Source organism: Lentinula edodes (genome assembly GCF_021015755.1).
Source record: "Lentinula edodes strain Le(Bin) 0899 ss11 chromosome Unknown C8R40scaffold_64, whole genome shotgun sequence".
In the NCBI taxonomy this organism is placed as follows: domain Eukaryota; kingdom Fungi; phylum Basidiomycota; class Agaricomycetes; order Agaricales; family Omphalotaceae; genus Lentinula; species Lentinula edodes.
Genome location: NW_025764370.1, coordinates 199304 through 217155, shown reverse-complemented (window position 1 = coordinate 217155; position 17852 = coordinate 199304). Strand labels below are relative to the sequence as shown.

The window sequence follows — 17852 nt, the reverse complement described above, 5'->3', positions numbered from 1 at the left end:
CCTAACCCCTAACCCCTAACCCCTAACCCCTAACCCCTAACCCTAACCCCTACCCTAACCCTAACCCTAACCCCTAACCCCTAACCCCTAACCCCTACCCCCTAACCCCTAACCCCTAACCCTAACCCTAACCCTAACCCTCCGACGTCACCCAACCCACTTTTATTTACAACTCAAACTAAATTTCAACCCCTTTCCTATCTTATCCTTTCTTCATCCACTTTCTCTCTTCTTGTTCTTCAACAAACAATTTCATTATTCTTTCACCTTCCATTGCATTCACTACTTGACTTCTTCTGCCACATCAACTTCATTGCACCCCCCATGCGGTTCATACTCCCCGGGGTTCACCAACACTCTGTCACCCCTTTCATCAAACTCACTTGTCTTACACCTCTTCTCTTCACACCTGTCATCTGACTTCCATGTCAATGTACTTGCTCCAACTGTTGCAATCATTACCAAAACTACCAATCAATCCTCAATACTGATGCTTCATTCCCATGTCCCATTCCAAATAATTGCTCTGTATGTAAACTTGAGCACTGTTCACTTGTTATCAAATCTCTACCCAATCATATCCTTGCCATTGTTACTCAAATCACACGCTGTCATTGATCTTTATCACCCCTCAAACATATATAACAGCTCTCTATCCCCCTCAATTTACCCCCACCCCTCACCTTCAAAAGCATCTAACCATTACTCAACATGCTCTTCGTCTTTACACACCAAGTTGTTTCACAATTCCCTCCAGTTATCCAAGCCTTCTTCGCACAGCGTCGTATTGACCGTCGTCATGTTGTCCTTTATGATCTACGTTGGGGCCCAAGACCATTCATCCTCCAATTCCATTGGAGTGGTAATCATGCTCATTCAATCATGGAGATTACCCAGCAATGGGTCCGTAGCACGTGAGCTACAACATCCTTCTTTAGAACTCACACACTAATGTTCCATAACAGTGAACATACTGTATTGGAACCCCGCCCTGTTCGAGTTGTTGAGGAAGAGATTGTGGTCTGGTTCATGACTGTTCTGGCAGACTGGAAAACTCTGGCTATTGAAGCTGGGCTGGGAGATGAATTGGAAGAGTGGGAGGTTGCTCAGATGTTACTTGGTGATATGTAATACCTATCTGTTTCACAAGTCAAAACACTTGTAAATGCCACAACATGCTTAGTCAGCGTGGTCATCTCGGGCACCTTCACTAACTGGTTCATGGCTGGAGAAATATTGGAAAAAAAAGAATCCACCTCTAAAACTTTACGTATAGAATTGAACCAAAACCTATACGTAAAAAGTTTGTGTATAGAAAGTACGTCCAGTCGTCGACACACAAGTTGTATCTGTTGCAGCACTAATACACTCCACTACTTCAAACACCTGTATTCCACTCTTATAAGAAGCTATTTTGGAGCCCCAGTCTAAGCCATTACCAATACCTTTCCATCAGGTATGCAGTAGTTACAAGTGCATCAGTACCTTCAACAGCATGTCCAAGTTCTCATTGTGCAGGAGGGGGCTCCTCAGAACTTATCCAAGTGTGCACTCCGAGTTTTGGCTCCACCGAGGTGTGGCTGTGCCTAAGTTCCCACGCTACCCGCCAATGAAGAAAAAAATGAAAATGAAGAGGCGGGTCCCAGGATCATAAATCTTCAAGAATTTCCTTATAAGGTCAAAAAATGCGCCCTCTATGAGTCTTTCAAGGCAGAATGTCCATACATGGCAGAAACTGCAGGAATTACTTGAAATAGCAATAAAGCGCTGGGCCACCCTAATAAGGCATAAAAACAAGCGCCCTACCATAATGAGCAATAAGCGTCTGACTGCCTAAAAGGGCAATAAATGACTCTGAAAAGCGCCCCAGAGGAAAACTCGGAGCGGCGCACTAAAAACGGAAATTAGTTCCCACGCTTCACGGAAAATATCGAAAATTGAAAATGAAGAGCGGAGAGAGGCGAGGTGAAGCACGTGACTGCGACGTTGTGCGCCGAAGTATTCACGCTGCTATAAGCAAAACAAAATAACAAGTAACAAACTAGTATTGCAACTTGCGGGTCAACCAGTGCTCCAATTTCAATGATACTGGTGGGTGACCCTAGGTTTTTTTGTACTGCGAGTCTAATGGTGACAAGTGCGTGACCAGAATCGGAGTATATTCTCCACTAATGTAAAGATGTCTCTCAATGTACATAGTGTTGAGCTTGCTATACACAGTGATGTATAGCACAGCAATGGGAAAGGAGCTTTCCATGGCCCACTGTGTAGAGCAGCGTGTTGAGCTCCCTGTGTACAGTGTTCAGCTATCTGTATACAGTGTTGAGCTCCCTGTGTACAGTGCTGAGCACTTGAGTTGATGTGCAAAGCTATGTCAGAAGGCTATAAAAGTGCGCTTTTTTGGACCCCCGTGGGAAAAACTTGGTCAAGAATCGAACAAGCCAAAAATTTTACGTATGGAATTTTCAAAATTCTGTACGTAAAATCTCAGAGACGTTTACGTATAGAATCACTTTCAATTCTATACGTAAAATGGACATCTGGGCTGACAGTGGACAGTATTGAGCTCACTGTCTATGACGACGTCGAGCTCACTGTCTACGACGATGACGACGAGCTCACTGTCTATGACGATGTCGAGCTCACTGTCTATGATGATGACGATGAGCTCACTGTCTATGACGATGACAATGAGCTCACTGTCTATGACGATGACAATGAGCTCACTGTCTATGACGATGACAATGAGCTCACTGTCTACGACGACGTCAAGCTCACTGTGTACAACAGCAATGACAAGCTCACTGTCTATGACGACGTCGAGCTCACTGTCTACAACAGCGATGACAAGCTCACTGTGTCTGACAACGTTGAGCTCACAGTCTACGACGATGACAACAAGCTCACTGTCTATGACAATATCGAGCTCACTGTTTACAATGATGACAATGAGCTCACTGTCTATGATGACGTCGAGCTCACTGTCTACAACAGCGATGACAAGCTCACTGTGTCTGACAACGTCGAGCTCACTGTCTACAACGATGACAACAAACTCACTGTCTATGACAACATCGAGCTCACTGTCTACAACAGCAACAACAAGCTCACTGTGTCTGACAATGTTGAGTTCACTGTGGGAGATGATGACCAGCTCATTGCATACAGTGTTGAGCTCACTGTGGAGGACAATGACTAGCTCACTGTCCAAGACAATGACCAGCTCATTGTATACAGTGCTGAGCTCACTGTGTAGGACAGCATAGAGCTTGTTGTGGACAGCATTGAGGTCACTGTCTGAGACAACATTGAGGACACTGTATACAGTGTTGAGCTCACTGTGTATGGCAATGAGCAGCAGCATTGAGCACAGTGTGGAGGTCACTGTGGGCAACAGTAGTGGTGAGCTCACTGTGTAGAGTGATGAGAGGGTGTTGTGCTCACTGTGTAGAGTATCTACTCACTGTAGGTCCACTGTGTAGAGTGTTCTACTCACTACGTAGGCCAGTATGGGTGCAAAGGAACTAGACCGGTAATAGAGGTGTAATATAGATAGGAGGGGTCACTGATGTGCATGATCCGCAAGATATATGGGATCGCGCGGGGCATCAGAGAACCTGAGAGGAAGGTAATAGGGACCCCGGTACGGACAAGGTGATGGATAAGTTCAAAGCAGTGACGGAAGTTTGTATCTGTGTGTATTTTATGAGCCTCGTCAAAAAAAACTCGTCGGAGTCGAGATTTGATAGGGTCATTCTGGATATATCGGAGGAACCGTTGTCCAGCGCAATGATCGACAGAGGCAAGGACCAGTTGAACAGATTCCCACTTCATTGGCTCGTCTGGTTTCCAGACACCACCAGACACACCGGTTTCACGGAGACGACGCTCGAGGTCAGCAGTAAGCGCTTTCAGAGGACTAACGACGATGAATAATGATTGAGGAAGAAGGTGAGGGGCTGCAAAAAAAGCCATACTCTTTCCCCCGCCAGTTTCTATAATTCCGAAAACATGGAGAGAGCTACCGACGCTCTGAATCAATTCAGCCTGTTCGGGACTGGTAAATCCATCAAAATTACGTCCTAGAGCTCGTCTGAGGGCAAAAAGAGTGCTGGGATGGACTGGTGTACGACGAGGGTTGGAGAAATTAGGGGTCTGGTGAATGTGAATGAGATTTTCACGAATCTCCGTATACCCATACTCCATCTTCTTGCAAAGAATTTCATTGAAATGGTCCATCTTGATGGTTACAGCTGTCTGCAGTGCTTCCCTCGTCTTTTTCAATTCAGAGGTCAGGACTGCCTTTGTGACTGGTGGACCGGATACTGAAATTAGCTGGAGTTGGGTGATGATTAGAACTTTGTTAGGGAAAAAAACAGAATCCGTTACCTGGAGTTCTTCATTGACTGATTTGACCAGGAGAGGGTGTAAGAGTCCAATAAAGGCATGCCAGTTTCGAGAAACCTTTTGCATGCGAGCTATAGAATCTGCAGCAAGTCGGGTAAGGGCCTGGTTGCCTTCTAATCCGTAGTGATCATGGGCAACATTAACGGAATGTCCAAATTGTGCATGGGTTGCAACAATCTCAGGGTCTACATCCTCTGGTTCATCTAGAGTAGTCTGGGTCGCGTGGACCAATAGGGTGCTGTTGTACTGGCGAAAATCGGCAATTTGGAGCATGCACCCAATTTTGGCAAATGTCCAACGACCAAGGATGAGCGAAAGTCGGGCTGATTGCAGAGAGGACCCAGTGTGGACGAATACCTCATATAGGTATCTCTGACAGTTCAATTTTGCCATGCCAATGCAGCATGCAAGGTTAGCTGCTGCCCAATATGGGAGGGCAAGAACAAGGATGAGCAGGCGTGATACCCGATATGCAGGTGTCCGTATGATGCCAATACCATGTCCTTTAATGTGCTGGGTCTTGGAGTAGGCAGTAAAGAATGAAGGAAGCCCATTTAGGATGAAAAAATTCCTGGTATTTCGTGGATGGTTGGCATAGAGCGCTCCAGCGATTTCAGTGGCTCGAGGGCTTCCGCCCCAAGTGGAGTGTAAAAGAGTCCACAAGTCAGAGACAATGCTGTCAAGTTCTGCGAACCAAGTGAGAATTCCTCCTAGAAGGGGGACGTTTAATGAAACTGAGTGCTGCCTGGGAGGTTTAGGACATACCAGGTTTTGGAGGTCCGTCCGCATGAAAAAAATGTGCTTGCTGCTTGAGGTGGTTGAGCAGCCGGGGCCGGAGCTCAGAAAATCCATTTCGAGGTTCCTCAAAGAACGAGTATCTACATCGCAACTCCGTGGGGTGATCCAGAAACCACTTGGGTATACTAGGTGTTGGATCTAACGCGTTGTCAATGTGTAACAGGACATCATCGTATAGACATCCCCTAAACAGTGTCTCTATCTTTTTTTCTACAGAGACAATGGTCTGGTGGATCCCTTCAATAAAAAGGTGAGTTGGGATGGGAAATCCGTCAAATGTGAGGATAGTTTTTTCGATATTCCAATTGAATCGTGAGAGACGAGGCTGAGAGAGTGCAAGGGTGGTGAAGAACTTTTGATGTTGTCGCAGGGTTGTAAATATCGTATTTTGGCCGTCGGTTAAGAATGGACGAATTTCCTTTTCGTAACCCCTATGGAATAGGTTAATAATACTGTGCCACAACATATGTGGGAAATGACTATACGTTTGTTGATCATAACCAAATGTAGCTACGACCTGGATTAGCTGGAGGGCAGCAGTTGCTCGAAGACACCATTGGATAGCTGATATGATGGGGGGTATGCTATGTGGCTCCATGAATCTACCCTCTTCGCGAATGCAAACGGCAATGAGAAAACGGGTGAAGGGACACATGGTATCATTTCTTATAAATTCTGGGCTTGGCTTGCACAATACGAACCAGACCACCTGGTGAACAGTGATAATAAGATCAGCGTCGCTGTCGTTGTCGTTCTTGAGCTTCTGGGATAATATATTAAGCGACGCAGTGAGCTCAGGATGACAAGGGACAGGAAAATGGGGGATGGGGTAGTCTTTAGAGTGAATGAGGAAGGCAATGAAACGGGCCAGGGTGTTGGAGTATCTGGAAACGGTTGTCGGGTCCTGCGGCATTTTGAATGGTTTACTTTCAACCATGTGGCTTCAGCGCGAAAAAAAACAAGTCAGCAAAGGCCTGGGGGGGGGATCAATGACACATACCTGGGCTCTGGCGATACCAGATAGCGCCGAGTGATTATCCGGATGGTCGGAAGTGACTTGGTCCCGATTTCCTTGTAATATTGATTACAAAGCGGCTGCAGTCTAAGTAGATGACTGTCTACTGTGGGCTGGCGTTCAATGAGTGCGTTTCGGGTGAGGTGCTCCCAGTTGACACCCTCCAGCAAATTTCCCCATTCCGAATGATAGAGTGTAGCGTTTTGGTGACGTGGGTCCCCGGTGGTGCGAGAATAGACAGCAGGGTGAGTATACAAGTCGGCATTTTCTACCGAGACCTGGATATACTGGTCCACCAAATTAGGGTGCGGTTCCACCTTCCGAAGGACTTCAATATACCTAAGCGTCTTTTTCGATGGCGTCAACGGAAAGCACAGTACGGAGGTGGACTTCCGATCTTTGTGGGCTACAAATGGATGTCTGTCCCTATAATGTTTGTTTAACTGGTTCAGACCCCCTAATATCGTAAGGCATTCCATGCATTTGGGTTTCGAAAGAAGGTTGACCCCTGGAAGAGCGTGAATAGGTCGATCGGGAAGTGGAAGTGGGCAGTCAGCATGGAGTTCGCGAAGCTTGCTCAGCAACTCCTCAGCAGGTGGGAGGCGCAACTCTGGCGGCAATTTCAGACCACGATAATGATTTCGCAGGTGAGATAGAGCAGTTTCGAAGGGGACAGGTAGCGCGCACGACAGGCAGATTGTCAAACAATACATTGGTTCAACAGCAAGACTGTATCGAGCAAGATAGGTACGTGCATCCTTGTCAGGTTCAAGGGCGACAGGCTCTTCAAATAGAACTCCTCGAAGGTCCTCGTCGTTGTCGTCCTCGTTGTCGCTAACATCAGGTGACTCCTCTTCTGGTATTTCAGTTTCCCCATCAGACTGTGAAAATGATGCGTCCTTTTGTTCTTCTTCTTCTTCTTCTGCCTCATCTACTTCCTCTGGCTCAGGATTTGTATTTAGCACGTCAATGAAAGAGAGGATTTCTGCTGGAGGTTGGGGTTGTATGGATGGTGTGAAATCAATTTGCATTGAGATCGAGTGTTGCTCTTCCATTTCGACATCTTCTTGGTCGATACTGCTACTGGAAAAGGAGAGCTCCTGCTCGAGTTCATCAAGCATTTCAACATCTTCACAGGTATCTGGTGGTACGAAGCCAGTCGGCATATGAACCATCCGGGGCGGAGAGAGAAGACCTAGCGCATTTAACTTGGATGAATATATGCTGAAGATCGCATAGAGAAACACGCCCACCTGGGATAGGAATATCGTTGTAAGCGTCAGAAAACCGGGGAGGATGAACAGACTGCCTTGCCATTTTCCGGATGAGTGTGAGGTCGTAGCGCTGATGCTGCACGTATTCACAAACACAAGGTAACTTTCCATTCTCGAGTCGGTGGATTTGGACATGCTGCCCAGTGGCTGAAGGGGGATTAGTGGTTGAGAAGAATATCCAAGCCATTCCACCTTACATGAATTCAGTATGTTGTGACTTTTGGAGTGGAAATTGGCGAGGTGGGTTTTAAGGCTTTTCTGCGTTACATCGGATGAGTACACGCAGCCTGGTTCACTGCATGACATGGCCCAATTTAGAATTGATGGTGGAATTGAAAAGATACCGTCATTAGGTTTTCACAAAAAAAGAATGACATCACGTTATTCCCACAAGCTTAGTCATCTGCAGTTGACGTTATTGTAGACTGATTATAGAGAGTGGAATGAACGTGATTTATTATACAAGAGTAAGAATGTAACGAGTATCAGCAGGAGGCAGCGGTGGTGCATATGTGTATTCGAGTTTCTTGTCTCGCCAAGACTCCACCCATTGAGTAACATTATCCCCCTTGACCGATCTGGGCCAGCTTTTCTGGAAGGTGGGATCTCCTTTGAACTCGTTCTCGATGGCTGCTTTGATAGCAGATGCTGTGATGAGGTGATGCTCTCCTTCAATGCCCAAACACTCCATGTCGATTTTGTGAACCACAAGGGTGCGAGCAATTGCTGAGAGCCACATGTCACTATAGTCTTTAATGTTCATCTGTTCAACCTTGCCGCTTGTGTGGCAGAGTGTAATTTTGACATTATGTATGAGCCAGTCACGTACACGATTCACGTCGACCTTCGCAGCTTGGTAGTATGAAAGGTCGTTCTTGGGGATATGGTGTTCATCATCCAAAATCTCCAGTTCGAGCGCTCCCATGTACTGACGGTAGTCGAGGACGGTCCCGAGTTGAATGATGTTGTACAGCATCAAGAAGCCCTGAACATCATCCATAAGAGTGAAGTTGGGAAGGTGAGGTATGATATGGGTTCCTAAGAAAATCAGGGGCTTTGAGAGAGAGAATGGTTGCTACCGTTGGGAGGACCTACCATCTTCTTTCAATTCAGATCCAGCCCGTTCAATTAACTCTCGGTACGAAGCTCCATCATCACAAATATTCACGTCAAAAAATTTCGCGAGGTATTGAAAGCTCCGAGGGGCTTCCTTGTGTCGGGTGTTGGTCAAAAGGCTAGATGCCACAAGGGTGTGGAATAGCGCATAGCCTGTGGAGCAAAGTGTCTGCATGTTGTACATGTGACCCCCCAGGGTGACTGAAGGTTCCAGAGTTACCACATAGTGGGGTGAACAGGGACCCATGATACTGTGTAATTTGAGATTCCTATCCTGATAACTTTTACAACAGACTCACAGGGTATCTCCTCGTCCAAGGAGAAAGGCCACGGTTTTCCACTGCTGTGAATTCCCAAGGCTGGTGGTGAAATCTGAGGAAAATGCAGACGTCTTCCCCATGTCGTGGATGGAGTTGGGAATCGCGACAATCCACAGCTTCTGACCATTCTTGGGCGTGACATATGTCGCAGCACCGACAGTGTCAATGTGAGCTTTGTGTAAAGCCCATTTCGTGGCGGCTAACCCCCACCTTTTCCAAGCGATGTTAGCAGCTTCACCTTGCTCTGCCTCTGAATCTGTAGCTAATCCACTGGGGGGAGGAATTTTGTCAGGGGAGACCATATTGTCGAGGAAGTTCAAAATTTTGCCGTCGGGTGTATTGACAGCTTGTAACAGTTGGCGGTAGGTACCGCTTCGATGAACCGGGTGAGTCCGTTCAAGGGGGTCTTGGTCGTTTTCCATTGCATCAGCCTCATCTTCGCAAGAGGCGTCTGGAAGATGATTAATTGAAGGAAGAATTAATGCTTGGAAAGGCCTACCATGAAGTATACGAGGGACGTGGAGGGGACCGAGATTTTCCCTGATGGATGTTTCTCCGAAAGTCCCAGGACTAGTGTTCTTGCCCGAGCGAAGAACGAGAAGGTGTTTGGAAAATAGATATTGCTTTCTGGCAGTGGTATACTTTCCGTCGTCCTCCCATTCTTCGAGGGGTATTTCGAGCACTCTGTCAGAGGGTGAAGGGGACCATGCTGGATTTGGAGATCCATCGGGCAAAATCCTCCCGTCAGCTACAGCGCACTCCTTTACTCGTGCCCAAACCTCATAGATGCTTGTGAGGTTGAGCTGGGACTATGCAAATCTTTAATTATAACAGAAGTCAAGAAGAGTGGAAACCCTACAAAAGCCCGGGGGGAAACATTGAGGGAAGTTCGATAACTGTAATCGAAGAATTCGATTGGATCTCCCTTCAACAGCTTGGGGAAGGCTTAGTGAGTATAGGTGTATAATAAGTAAGCAGAGGAAGAGATAGGTACCTGCTTGTTCGTAATGGGGTCGAAAGGGGGCGCCATTGTCCTGTCCTCTGGCTGATCTGGAGCCGGCTTTACGCTTTGAGACAGGGTGGAGTTGCGTTTATGTCTGCGGAAGGACGGACTCGCTGTTGTGATTTTGTAGTTCACTGTGGAGGCACGTTTGCGGAGGTTTGGAGCTGCAACTGAAGCGCCATCAGGCTTGGCGGAGATTGCTATGGTAATTTTTTTTAGAAAGGGGGTTACGCATGAGATAAGTGTTGAGCAAATACATGAATCCATATCTACATCCATTTCGTCTGACTCTGGCAGTTGCCTTGTTTGGCTCTCAACGTTGTCCTCGAATTTGTTCTTGACTTGGCTTATTTCTTTACCCTTGCCCTTGTGCTCGGTTTTGTCCTCCTGGTTGTCGTTATCAAGGACGAGTGGCTCTTCTAGGTTCTTCAACCCCTCTTCTTGCTTTAAAAGACGGGGGCGTGTTGCGAGTGTCGAGTCCTTCTCCTCGTGCTCAGGCTTCTCTTCCTCCTCCTGTCTTGAAGGACGGGGATGTTTTGCAGTGGGGTCCTCTTCCTCCACTTCATCTTCTTCGTCATCTTCGTCCTCTCTCTCTTGTATTGAAGGATGATGGTTACGTTTTGCAGGGGTGGGGTCCTCTTCCTCCACTTCGTCTTCGTCGTCTTCGTCGTCTTCGTCGTCTTCTTCGTCTTCGTCGTCTTCTTCGTCTTCTTTGTCCTCTCTCTCTTGTCTTGAAGGACGACGGTGACGTTTTGCGGGTGTATAATCATCTTTGTCCTCATCGTCCCCGTCCTCATCCTCTTCCTCGTGTATTGGAGGACGAAAATGTATTGAAGGACGGGGACGTTCCGAAGGGGGGAGATCCTGCTCGTCCTCGTCCTCTTCATCTCCTATTGAAGGGGTTATATCCCCCTCGTCCTCTGCATCATCAATGGTAAGACGGAAACGTTTGGAGGGAGTGGGATCCTCCTCGTCATCTACATCTTCGATTGTAGGACGGGGACGTTTGACAGTGGTAGCTTTTTTCGGGGTGACATCATTCTGCAGATGATGACCAAGTACAGGATTCTTTGCTGGGTCGGCGGCAACAGGCGAGGATTGCTCTGTATCCTCCAGAGCCGCGGATTTCTCTTTTGTCGTCGGTGTATGCGTGCTTGGTGGTGGTGGGGGATTAACATCCATCTCATCTGTGGAAAAGGGGCAAGATTGAGAAAAAGTAGGGAAGAGGAGTCTGTAATGCTATCCGAACCTGGTTTACTCTCGGCAGTCTGCTGGGCCGAGGATATGGCTTTAGATAGGGAGGTGTGGTAGGTGGCTGCAAAAGGGCGGTAAGTGAACAGAACAGTGTGTACCGACAGGGGAACTGACTATATGCAGTCTCTAACCCATCTATAGAGTCAGAGCTTTTTCCTTCATGACCATGATCTAGGGAAGAGTTAGCTAGTGAATTGGCCAAGGAGTGGCCTGAACATATGAGATATGAGAGATAGACGAACCGGTATCAACCACATCCTGAAGTAACCCCTGCCCAGGTATAGGTGAGACTGTTGGGAGCAGATTACAGGGTGAAGCCATATGGAAATGTGGTTTTTACCTGAGTAAAAATAATCTCGGTCGTCTTCCGAAATTTCTTCTTGAGAAAACCGGAAAGTCTCGAAGAACTCGTGAAGGATTTCGACCGAAGTCCTTTCCCCATTCGAAACCGATATTAGGTTTCTCCATAGCCACCGCTCTAGTTTTTGAAAGTAGGCAGGTCGTTCTTCATAGGGGCCCAGTGCATGGGCCAGCTGCCTGGACTTGAATTTCAAATCGATCAAGCTAATTGTGAAAATGGCAGACCTGAAGGAGATGCCGTCTATCGGGACTGGTGCTTTGGAGAGCAACAGGCCGGAGCAGCAATAACACGGAGGAAGATAAGGCAAATTGCAAAGGGAACTGCCAACTGTTGGCTTTGTAACGTTTTCTTGTGTTTTCTTTGATTTTCCAGGGAAAACTATTTACGAGGCATTGAGGGGAATTGATTCTGCAGAGTTAGGCAGGACAAACCCAGGGTTCAACGAGCATAGTTTCAACTCATATTCTTCAACTTTTTGAGGGTATTCGCCCAGGCCCTAGGATTGGTGGTAAGTTGGAAGGAAACAATCATGATGAGGAAGGAACGACTTGCAGCTCTGAGCCACGATAGGTGAGAAGCGGCACGGTCAAAGTTCTCCAGGATCTTCAAGTATTTTCTACTGCTATTGAGAAGCTCCGAACTGTCTAAGATTTTTTGTATCGGATGCAGACCGTCTGCTGAGGGTGACGTTTGCTGAACTTGTCGGGTATACTCCTGATACCCTGTACTGGCTTCCTCCAAGATCGACAGCCACCCCCCTCTTGCAAGAAACACGCCGAGCTGAGTGGAGGGATTGAGTTAGGACGCAACGTTGAAGAGAAGGAGACGGTTACGGGATTCGTTAGGGTGGTGGGTAGGTTCGATAACACACGTCGGCGACACCCAATGGTCATTGGGGTGTGAGAAGGATCCTCAATGATATGGAGCGCGAGCGTGGCAAATATGAATACACCGACAGCTGCCCATTCATTGTGGCTGCCCTCTAGGGTGGAAGGAAATGGGCCCTGGGTGATGGCTTGCCATACAGGGTTGTGAAATAATGAATCTCGGACAGATTTGATGGAGTTCGCAAGCACCTAAGAGATGTAATTGGTTCAAGGAAGCATGGAAACGAAGAGGACAAGTGTACTTGGGACTCTGGTGAGGTTTGCTGCCTTGAAGCGCGAAGGATGACCTGGAGATCGGAAAACAAAGCTGAATCAGGGGTGGACATTGTGGTTCAGCGCCAAGGGACGGGCGTTAAAATGCTGGGCTCAGAGGATTAGTAATCTTTTCACAGCCACACTGTGAATTCACAATGTGGCTGTGATAAATTTCTCATCACGTTATGTTTCATATGATTTTTCAACTAACTTCAATGTCACTCTGATCAAGATTTCAACTAACTCGACACTAAACGTGATGGAAGGATTTGTGGACGATCTACGACAATGGGTGGACGCCACCGAGGCTGAATTGAATGGAGGGGAAGAGATACCTGTTACGGTAAGCTTAGGGGCGGGGAGGTCTTCGTATTAGAACTAACATACGACAGAAGTACTTGATCGCAGATTTAGCTCTAACTAAGGCCTATAGATTCCTTGAGAGTGAAAAAGCTAGCCATTGGTTTGAAAAAAGCGCAAACGATTGGTTCCCGATTGGTAATCTAGTAGCTAGAGCAAAAGTGTTGGGTTACTCAGGCATGAACATACCGAACCTGGCCGGAATCAAAGGGGAGCCCGATGAGAAGAATGTTCTTAAGAAAATTGTGAATAGTTCCGCCATATTTGAAAGAATCTTTGGCTTAGTTCCTGCAGATGAAGCCAATTACTGGACTGAGCGGATGGCCGGAAGTTATACGCAGAGCCGTTGAGTCGTGGAAGCAGGCTCCAAAACGACGACAACATAACACAAGATCAGGGGCGCAACATTCGGTTCAGGAGGTGTTTGACGGTCTCGGGATAGATGCGCATGTGGAGCTGGAACGGCGAATCGCCTTTGTTATCAATCTGGATTTCGGAGCATGGTGGCTAGCATGGACGAGAGAGGTAAGGTAGAAGCGCTTACCTTGTCAGTCGGTATCGCTGAATTTTTTTTCAAGGAGGCCTGCGGGTTCCCAGACTCTCTGAGGGACCTCCAAACCGTTGTGCCAAGGTGAGCAACCTATATCTCTGTGTGGGTTTTCCGGGATTCAATGGGGACAGTATTTCTTCCGGACTGTCTGAGGACTACGAACCAAAGAAGTGGGCTCTGAGCGGACATGTCATGGCGCTGATCTCGCCAGTCGCAATCTTGTTGCCAAAATCGTTGAGGAATGATAGCCTTCACCGAGGTACTCTGCTGCATGTGAGCTGTCTGTTCCCTTGCGGGCCCCTGCGTATTGCCGCTAACAGAGGTTATAGAAGTCTTATGTCCTGGGGATGAAAGAACGCCCAGACAGTCTGGCTGCAGTAGAGAAGTTCTTGTGGGAAAGGATCGATAAAATGTCCAGAGGGCTAATGACATCGGAGGAACTACTTCAAGATTTGGCAGAATACGATGGCTGGAAAAATGTGCCAGAGGATGAGTCGTTGTTTTTCGTGGATAAACGTACGTTGCGCTTTTCTTTGTATGAACACAGTCCCTGTACCCATTTCATTCTCCAGAGTCGTCGGAGAATTTGGCACCTAACGCTCCTCTTGGGGTTCCTCTCCCTCTAATCGATGAGAGCGGCGCGTCTTGCGAAGGTCAAGGTAACATTCAAACGGGTGACGAGACTATGGAGCCTGAAGGAGAGAACCACAACGAGGAATCCTTGCCCGGGAGGTCACTCCCCAGCGTGGAACAGGAACATAACGGAGAAATTATTGTTGGAGATCTGCCGTCAGTCAGCGACGGCGAAATGGTGTCTGGACAAGAAGCCTGCGGTGCAGCTTCCACAGGAGAAGCCCGCATTGAAAAGCAGGGTGGACCTGTGAAACCTGAAACAGATTCACTGGGGGACCTTGACGAGGAACACTTACCAGTCATCGGAAATTCGCCCCCGCTGGTGGAGGAGCGTGATGGAGAAACAGGCCAGAGAACAAAAACGATAGCGGTGAATAACATACTCAACATGATAGCCGAGTCATATGGTGATCTTGGAGAGGATACGGATGAGTCAGTCAGTTCCAAATCTGAAGGGTCCGGTCAAGAAGGAGCGCATATGTCAGCTGTGACCTCTGGACCTAATTTTAATCATCTCTCGCCAGTGCCTGAGGGGAACAGGATAACGGGAAAGGATGCGGGTGAGCAGTGCAAGACGTCGCGTCTTCTGGGACCTTCTTTCGACCAGAAGAGACCAGGCACACCCGATATGATCGATGTGGATAATGGTACTCCTGCTTCTTCGGGTCGTCCGGCACACTCCTTTACATCTATCAGCAAGCCTAGTCCGTCTGACCACAGGGAATATCAAGAGGGCCGTTCAGATTTGGAAAATGCAGCGGAAGGAATGAGTTCGGGGGAGGATGAGCTCTCATCTGTAGATGAATCCGTCATTGAACCTACCAAGCCCCCTGGAAGATCCTTACGTGAGAGGAAGATGCGAGTGGAAGTTCAAATAGATGGTAGCCAGTCTGGCAGGAAGCGTCAGCATTCATCTAACCACGAAGGAACGAGAAAACGGAGGAAGACCTCACATCGCATTCCTCGGGCCAAACCAGTGGAGAAAGCGGTAAGTACACCAACGGAGCCGAATAACGCGAAGAAGGAGGAAGAGGTAGCTACGATGGAGAGATTCAAAGCCAAGGATGCACGGCGAGTGTTTGTGATTCAAGCCAAACAGAGGGTAAGTTTGTGAAACTGGATGTGGTAGCCTTCGTAGATGTTGATGTACCAGTAAAGCTTCTGCAAAAGGACGTTGTTCATGTCTTTGATGTGGACGCAACGTGGTTTATCAAAATCAGAATGAAGGCTTTCGTGAGCGTTTTTCTTTTCAAGTTCTGAGTGGAGACTTCATATCCAATAATGAAAGGACCTAACGGACTTGGAGTTGTTCAAACGGGCGATGGAAAAATGCGCCGAGCAACAATTGATTGACGGGATAGTTGCTAAAGATGCCAAAGAAAAGTGGACGAATGTCAAACTAGGGGAATTGACAGAGAACAAGGAGGCGAAAGGTGTGCCGACAGACTTTCCGTGCAAAATCCTGACAGCCTCGGAATGGAGATCGCTAAGTCTTGGTGAGATTGGTGAGATAGTGAGTCAGTCGCCTGTGTTGATTAGGGGTGAGGAAGGTTTGGAGTTTGGAGAAGCAGCAGCAGAGGAAAAACTTGGAGACGTGGATATGATGAGAACGGTGCACGGTAACCATTTTGCTGCTCTTCATTTTGTTGCCCTGTATGACATCGGACATCTTTTGTTGTGCAGATAAATCATTGGAGAGGAGAGGGTCCACGTTCAGGCGTCCCTACGAGATGCGATACGGACTGCCCTTCACGGTAACAAATTGTCAACTGTCTCGACATCACCATTGAGAGGACGGGACGTTACACGGAGTTGCTGGACACTGACCGAGTGGCTGTAAATTATGTGAGAAATATGCCCGTAGTCCGTTTTATTGCAGACGGGATCGTGTTCACGGACTGGGGCTTGCTCGCCACCGGAAATGCCTTTCACAGGCGTCATATCGATGGTGGAGGGTGTGGTACTGAGGTGGCGGTGGTAGCTGGGACAAAGGTTTGGATTGTGTCTCATCCTAAATCTCCGGCATACTGGGGGAGGTGGTTTGGGGGGGACTTTGATGAGGTGCAAGAGAGCAAGGATTGGGGTGAATATAGCTTCCTGTTGAAACCGGGAGACAGAATGTAAAGTTCAATTTCCTCCCTATTTTCTGCGCCATTAGTTGAAATTTTGTATCTATTTGATAGCATTATGGGCCCATGTTCCCCGCATACTGTCTTGACCATTGACCCATCGATTGCCGTTGGGGGTCATTACAGGTTCGCTAAGTCGATGGACAAGACTTGTTGCGGCATTTGTCAAGCGTTCGTAGCCGACTCAAACTTCACGAATGCAGCCCACGTTGATGCGACCAGGGTGATGGTCTGCGTTCTGGTTTTCTTGGTGGAGAAGCTGAGTGGACCCGATATCGATTGGGAGGATCAATGTGAGCAGTATGATGCAAGGCCGTGGCGATTCTCATTGAATTCTCTCCTTCAGCCAAAACAATACATCTGTTAGACCCATACGAGCCAGCGCAGTTTCTCATTCTATTGATGGTGACAAATGTAGTGCGCTTGGCGAGGGTGCTTGACCCGAGGACCTACGACAAGACCCTTCCAAGAGATGTAGCGCGTGCTTATGGAGTAGGGGAGGCATACGCTAATAGGCTTTTGAGTTGGCTGGCAACAAATGTAGGGCAGCACACATTGGGAGAAACGGAGCAAAGCTGCACGGAAATTGCACGTCGTCATTTAGTGCAAATGGCACGTGCGCTCGTAGTATTCAGACATCACGCGGAGGAAGAAGGGATCGAGGGCGCAAACAGTAGTATAACTACTGAGAGTGTGCGGGGTGCAATTGAGGAGGAGAGCTTTGCAGAAACAGATTGGTTCAAGGAGCAGTGGCCAGGAGATGATGACGAATGGGACGAGCTATGGACAACAACGCAGAGCTTTATTTATATGGGATAGTTAATTTTACGTATGGTGCAGTTCGCTTTAAACACTGCAAACTTTTTCCACGCGCTAAATCGGCCGGAAGCCAACATTTTCTTTTGTATGGGCCTCATCCACCCAACTTGTGGTGGGGTTTTGATTTGCCACATAGTGCCAGAAGAGTGCATAGGGCAGTAAATAGCTGTATACAAACTTTATCTTACATTTATATTATGGCACGGAAGGGATTCCAAGAAGATTGCTCAGGTCGAGGCTGCTGCTCAAGCTTTTCTTGCAAAAACTGAGCAAAGATTGTCGTCAACTGCACAAAAGAAACTCATACCCCTGAGCCAGTTCAACCTGAAGTGATTACTGTAGACAATGATGACAACAAAGACTTATTGGAGTGTGGGTATGAGGGTAGCGTGAATGTCGTGTTCGATTTGGATTCAGAATTCGATGAATATCTTTCTGTGTACATGCGCCGAATTGGGAAGGACTTGAAAAATATCTCACTCAGTTTTGAAGTTATCGAAAATCGGTCGGAGGGTTGGGTTCATGTAATGAAAATGAGGAAGAATCTCTTGGGCGTGTAGTAAACTTTGCAAAAAGTTTGCATGATTTAAGTCGACTGCACCACTGGTTATGACCATTTTGGTGCGCCGCCACGGGCGTTAAAAGGCTGAAGCCAGAAGGTGATGTCATAC

General features: G+C 47.5%; 4 protein-coding genes across 4 annotated transcripts; 2 read left to right on the top strand and 2 right to left on the bottom strand.

Moving 5' to 3' along the window:
- Nucleotides 1-3495: 3495 nt before the first annotated feature.
- Nucleotides 3496-7681, bottom strand: C8R40DRAFT_1177483 (uncharacterized protein; the record flags this gene model as incomplete). The annotated part of the gene is made up of 5 exons (XM_046232693.1): nucleotides 3496-5117; nucleotides 5173-5636; nucleotides 5691-6146; nucleotides 6206-7415; nucleotides 7474-7681. 5 exons carry the CDS (start codon nucleotides 7679-7681, stop codon nucleotides 3496-3498), a joined length of 3960 nt encoding a protein of 1319 aa, XP_046079844.1.
- A 270-nt stretch (nucleotides 7682-7951) lies between these two features.
- Nucleotides 7952-12761, bottom strand: C8R40DRAFT_1177482 (uncharacterized protein; the record flags this gene model as incomplete). Its single annotated transcript, XM_046232692.1, has 14 exons — nucleotides 7952-8532; nucleotides 8590-8861; nucleotides 8910-9739; nucleotides 9790-9864; nucleotides 9925-10133; nucleotides 10191-11120; nucleotides 11183-11248; nucleotides 11302-11397; nucleotides 11430-11477; nucleotides 11528-11720; nucleotides 11773-11926; nucleotides 11980-12044; nucleotides 12220-12624; nucleotides 12678-12761. 14 exons carry the CDS (start codon nucleotides 12759-12761, stop codon nucleotides 7952-7954), a joined length of 4008 nt encoding a protein of 1335 aa, XP_046079843.1.
- A 188-nt stretch (nucleotides 12762-12949) lies between these two features.
- On the top strand, nucleotides 12950-15920 carry C8R40DRAFT_1177481 (uncharacterized protein; the record flags this gene model as incomplete). Its single annotated transcript, XM_046232691.1, has 9 exons — nucleotides 12950-13033; nucleotides 13083-13280; nucleotides 13336-13575; nucleotides 13629-13681; nucleotides 13732-13873; nucleotides 13930-14116; nucleotides 14173-15335; nucleotides 15392-15466; nucleotides 15522-15920. The coding sequence occupies 9 exons, from the start codon at nucleotides 12950-12952 to the stop codon at nucleotides 15918-15920; spliced, it is 2541 nt and encodes an 846-aa protein (XP_046079842.1).
- Nucleotides 15921-16087: 167 nt separating this feature from the next.
- C8R40DRAFT_1177480 (uncharacterized protein) lies at nucleotides 16088-17181 on the top strand (the record flags this gene model as incomplete). Its single annotated transcript, XM_046232690.1, has 3 exons — nucleotides 16088-16353; nucleotides 16417-16655; nucleotides 16709-17181. 3 exons carry the CDS (start codon nucleotides 16088-16090, stop codon nucleotides 17179-17181), a joined length of 978 nt encoding a protein of 325 aa, XP_046079841.1.
- Between the last annotated feature and the right edge of the window lie 671 nt (nucleotides 17182-17852).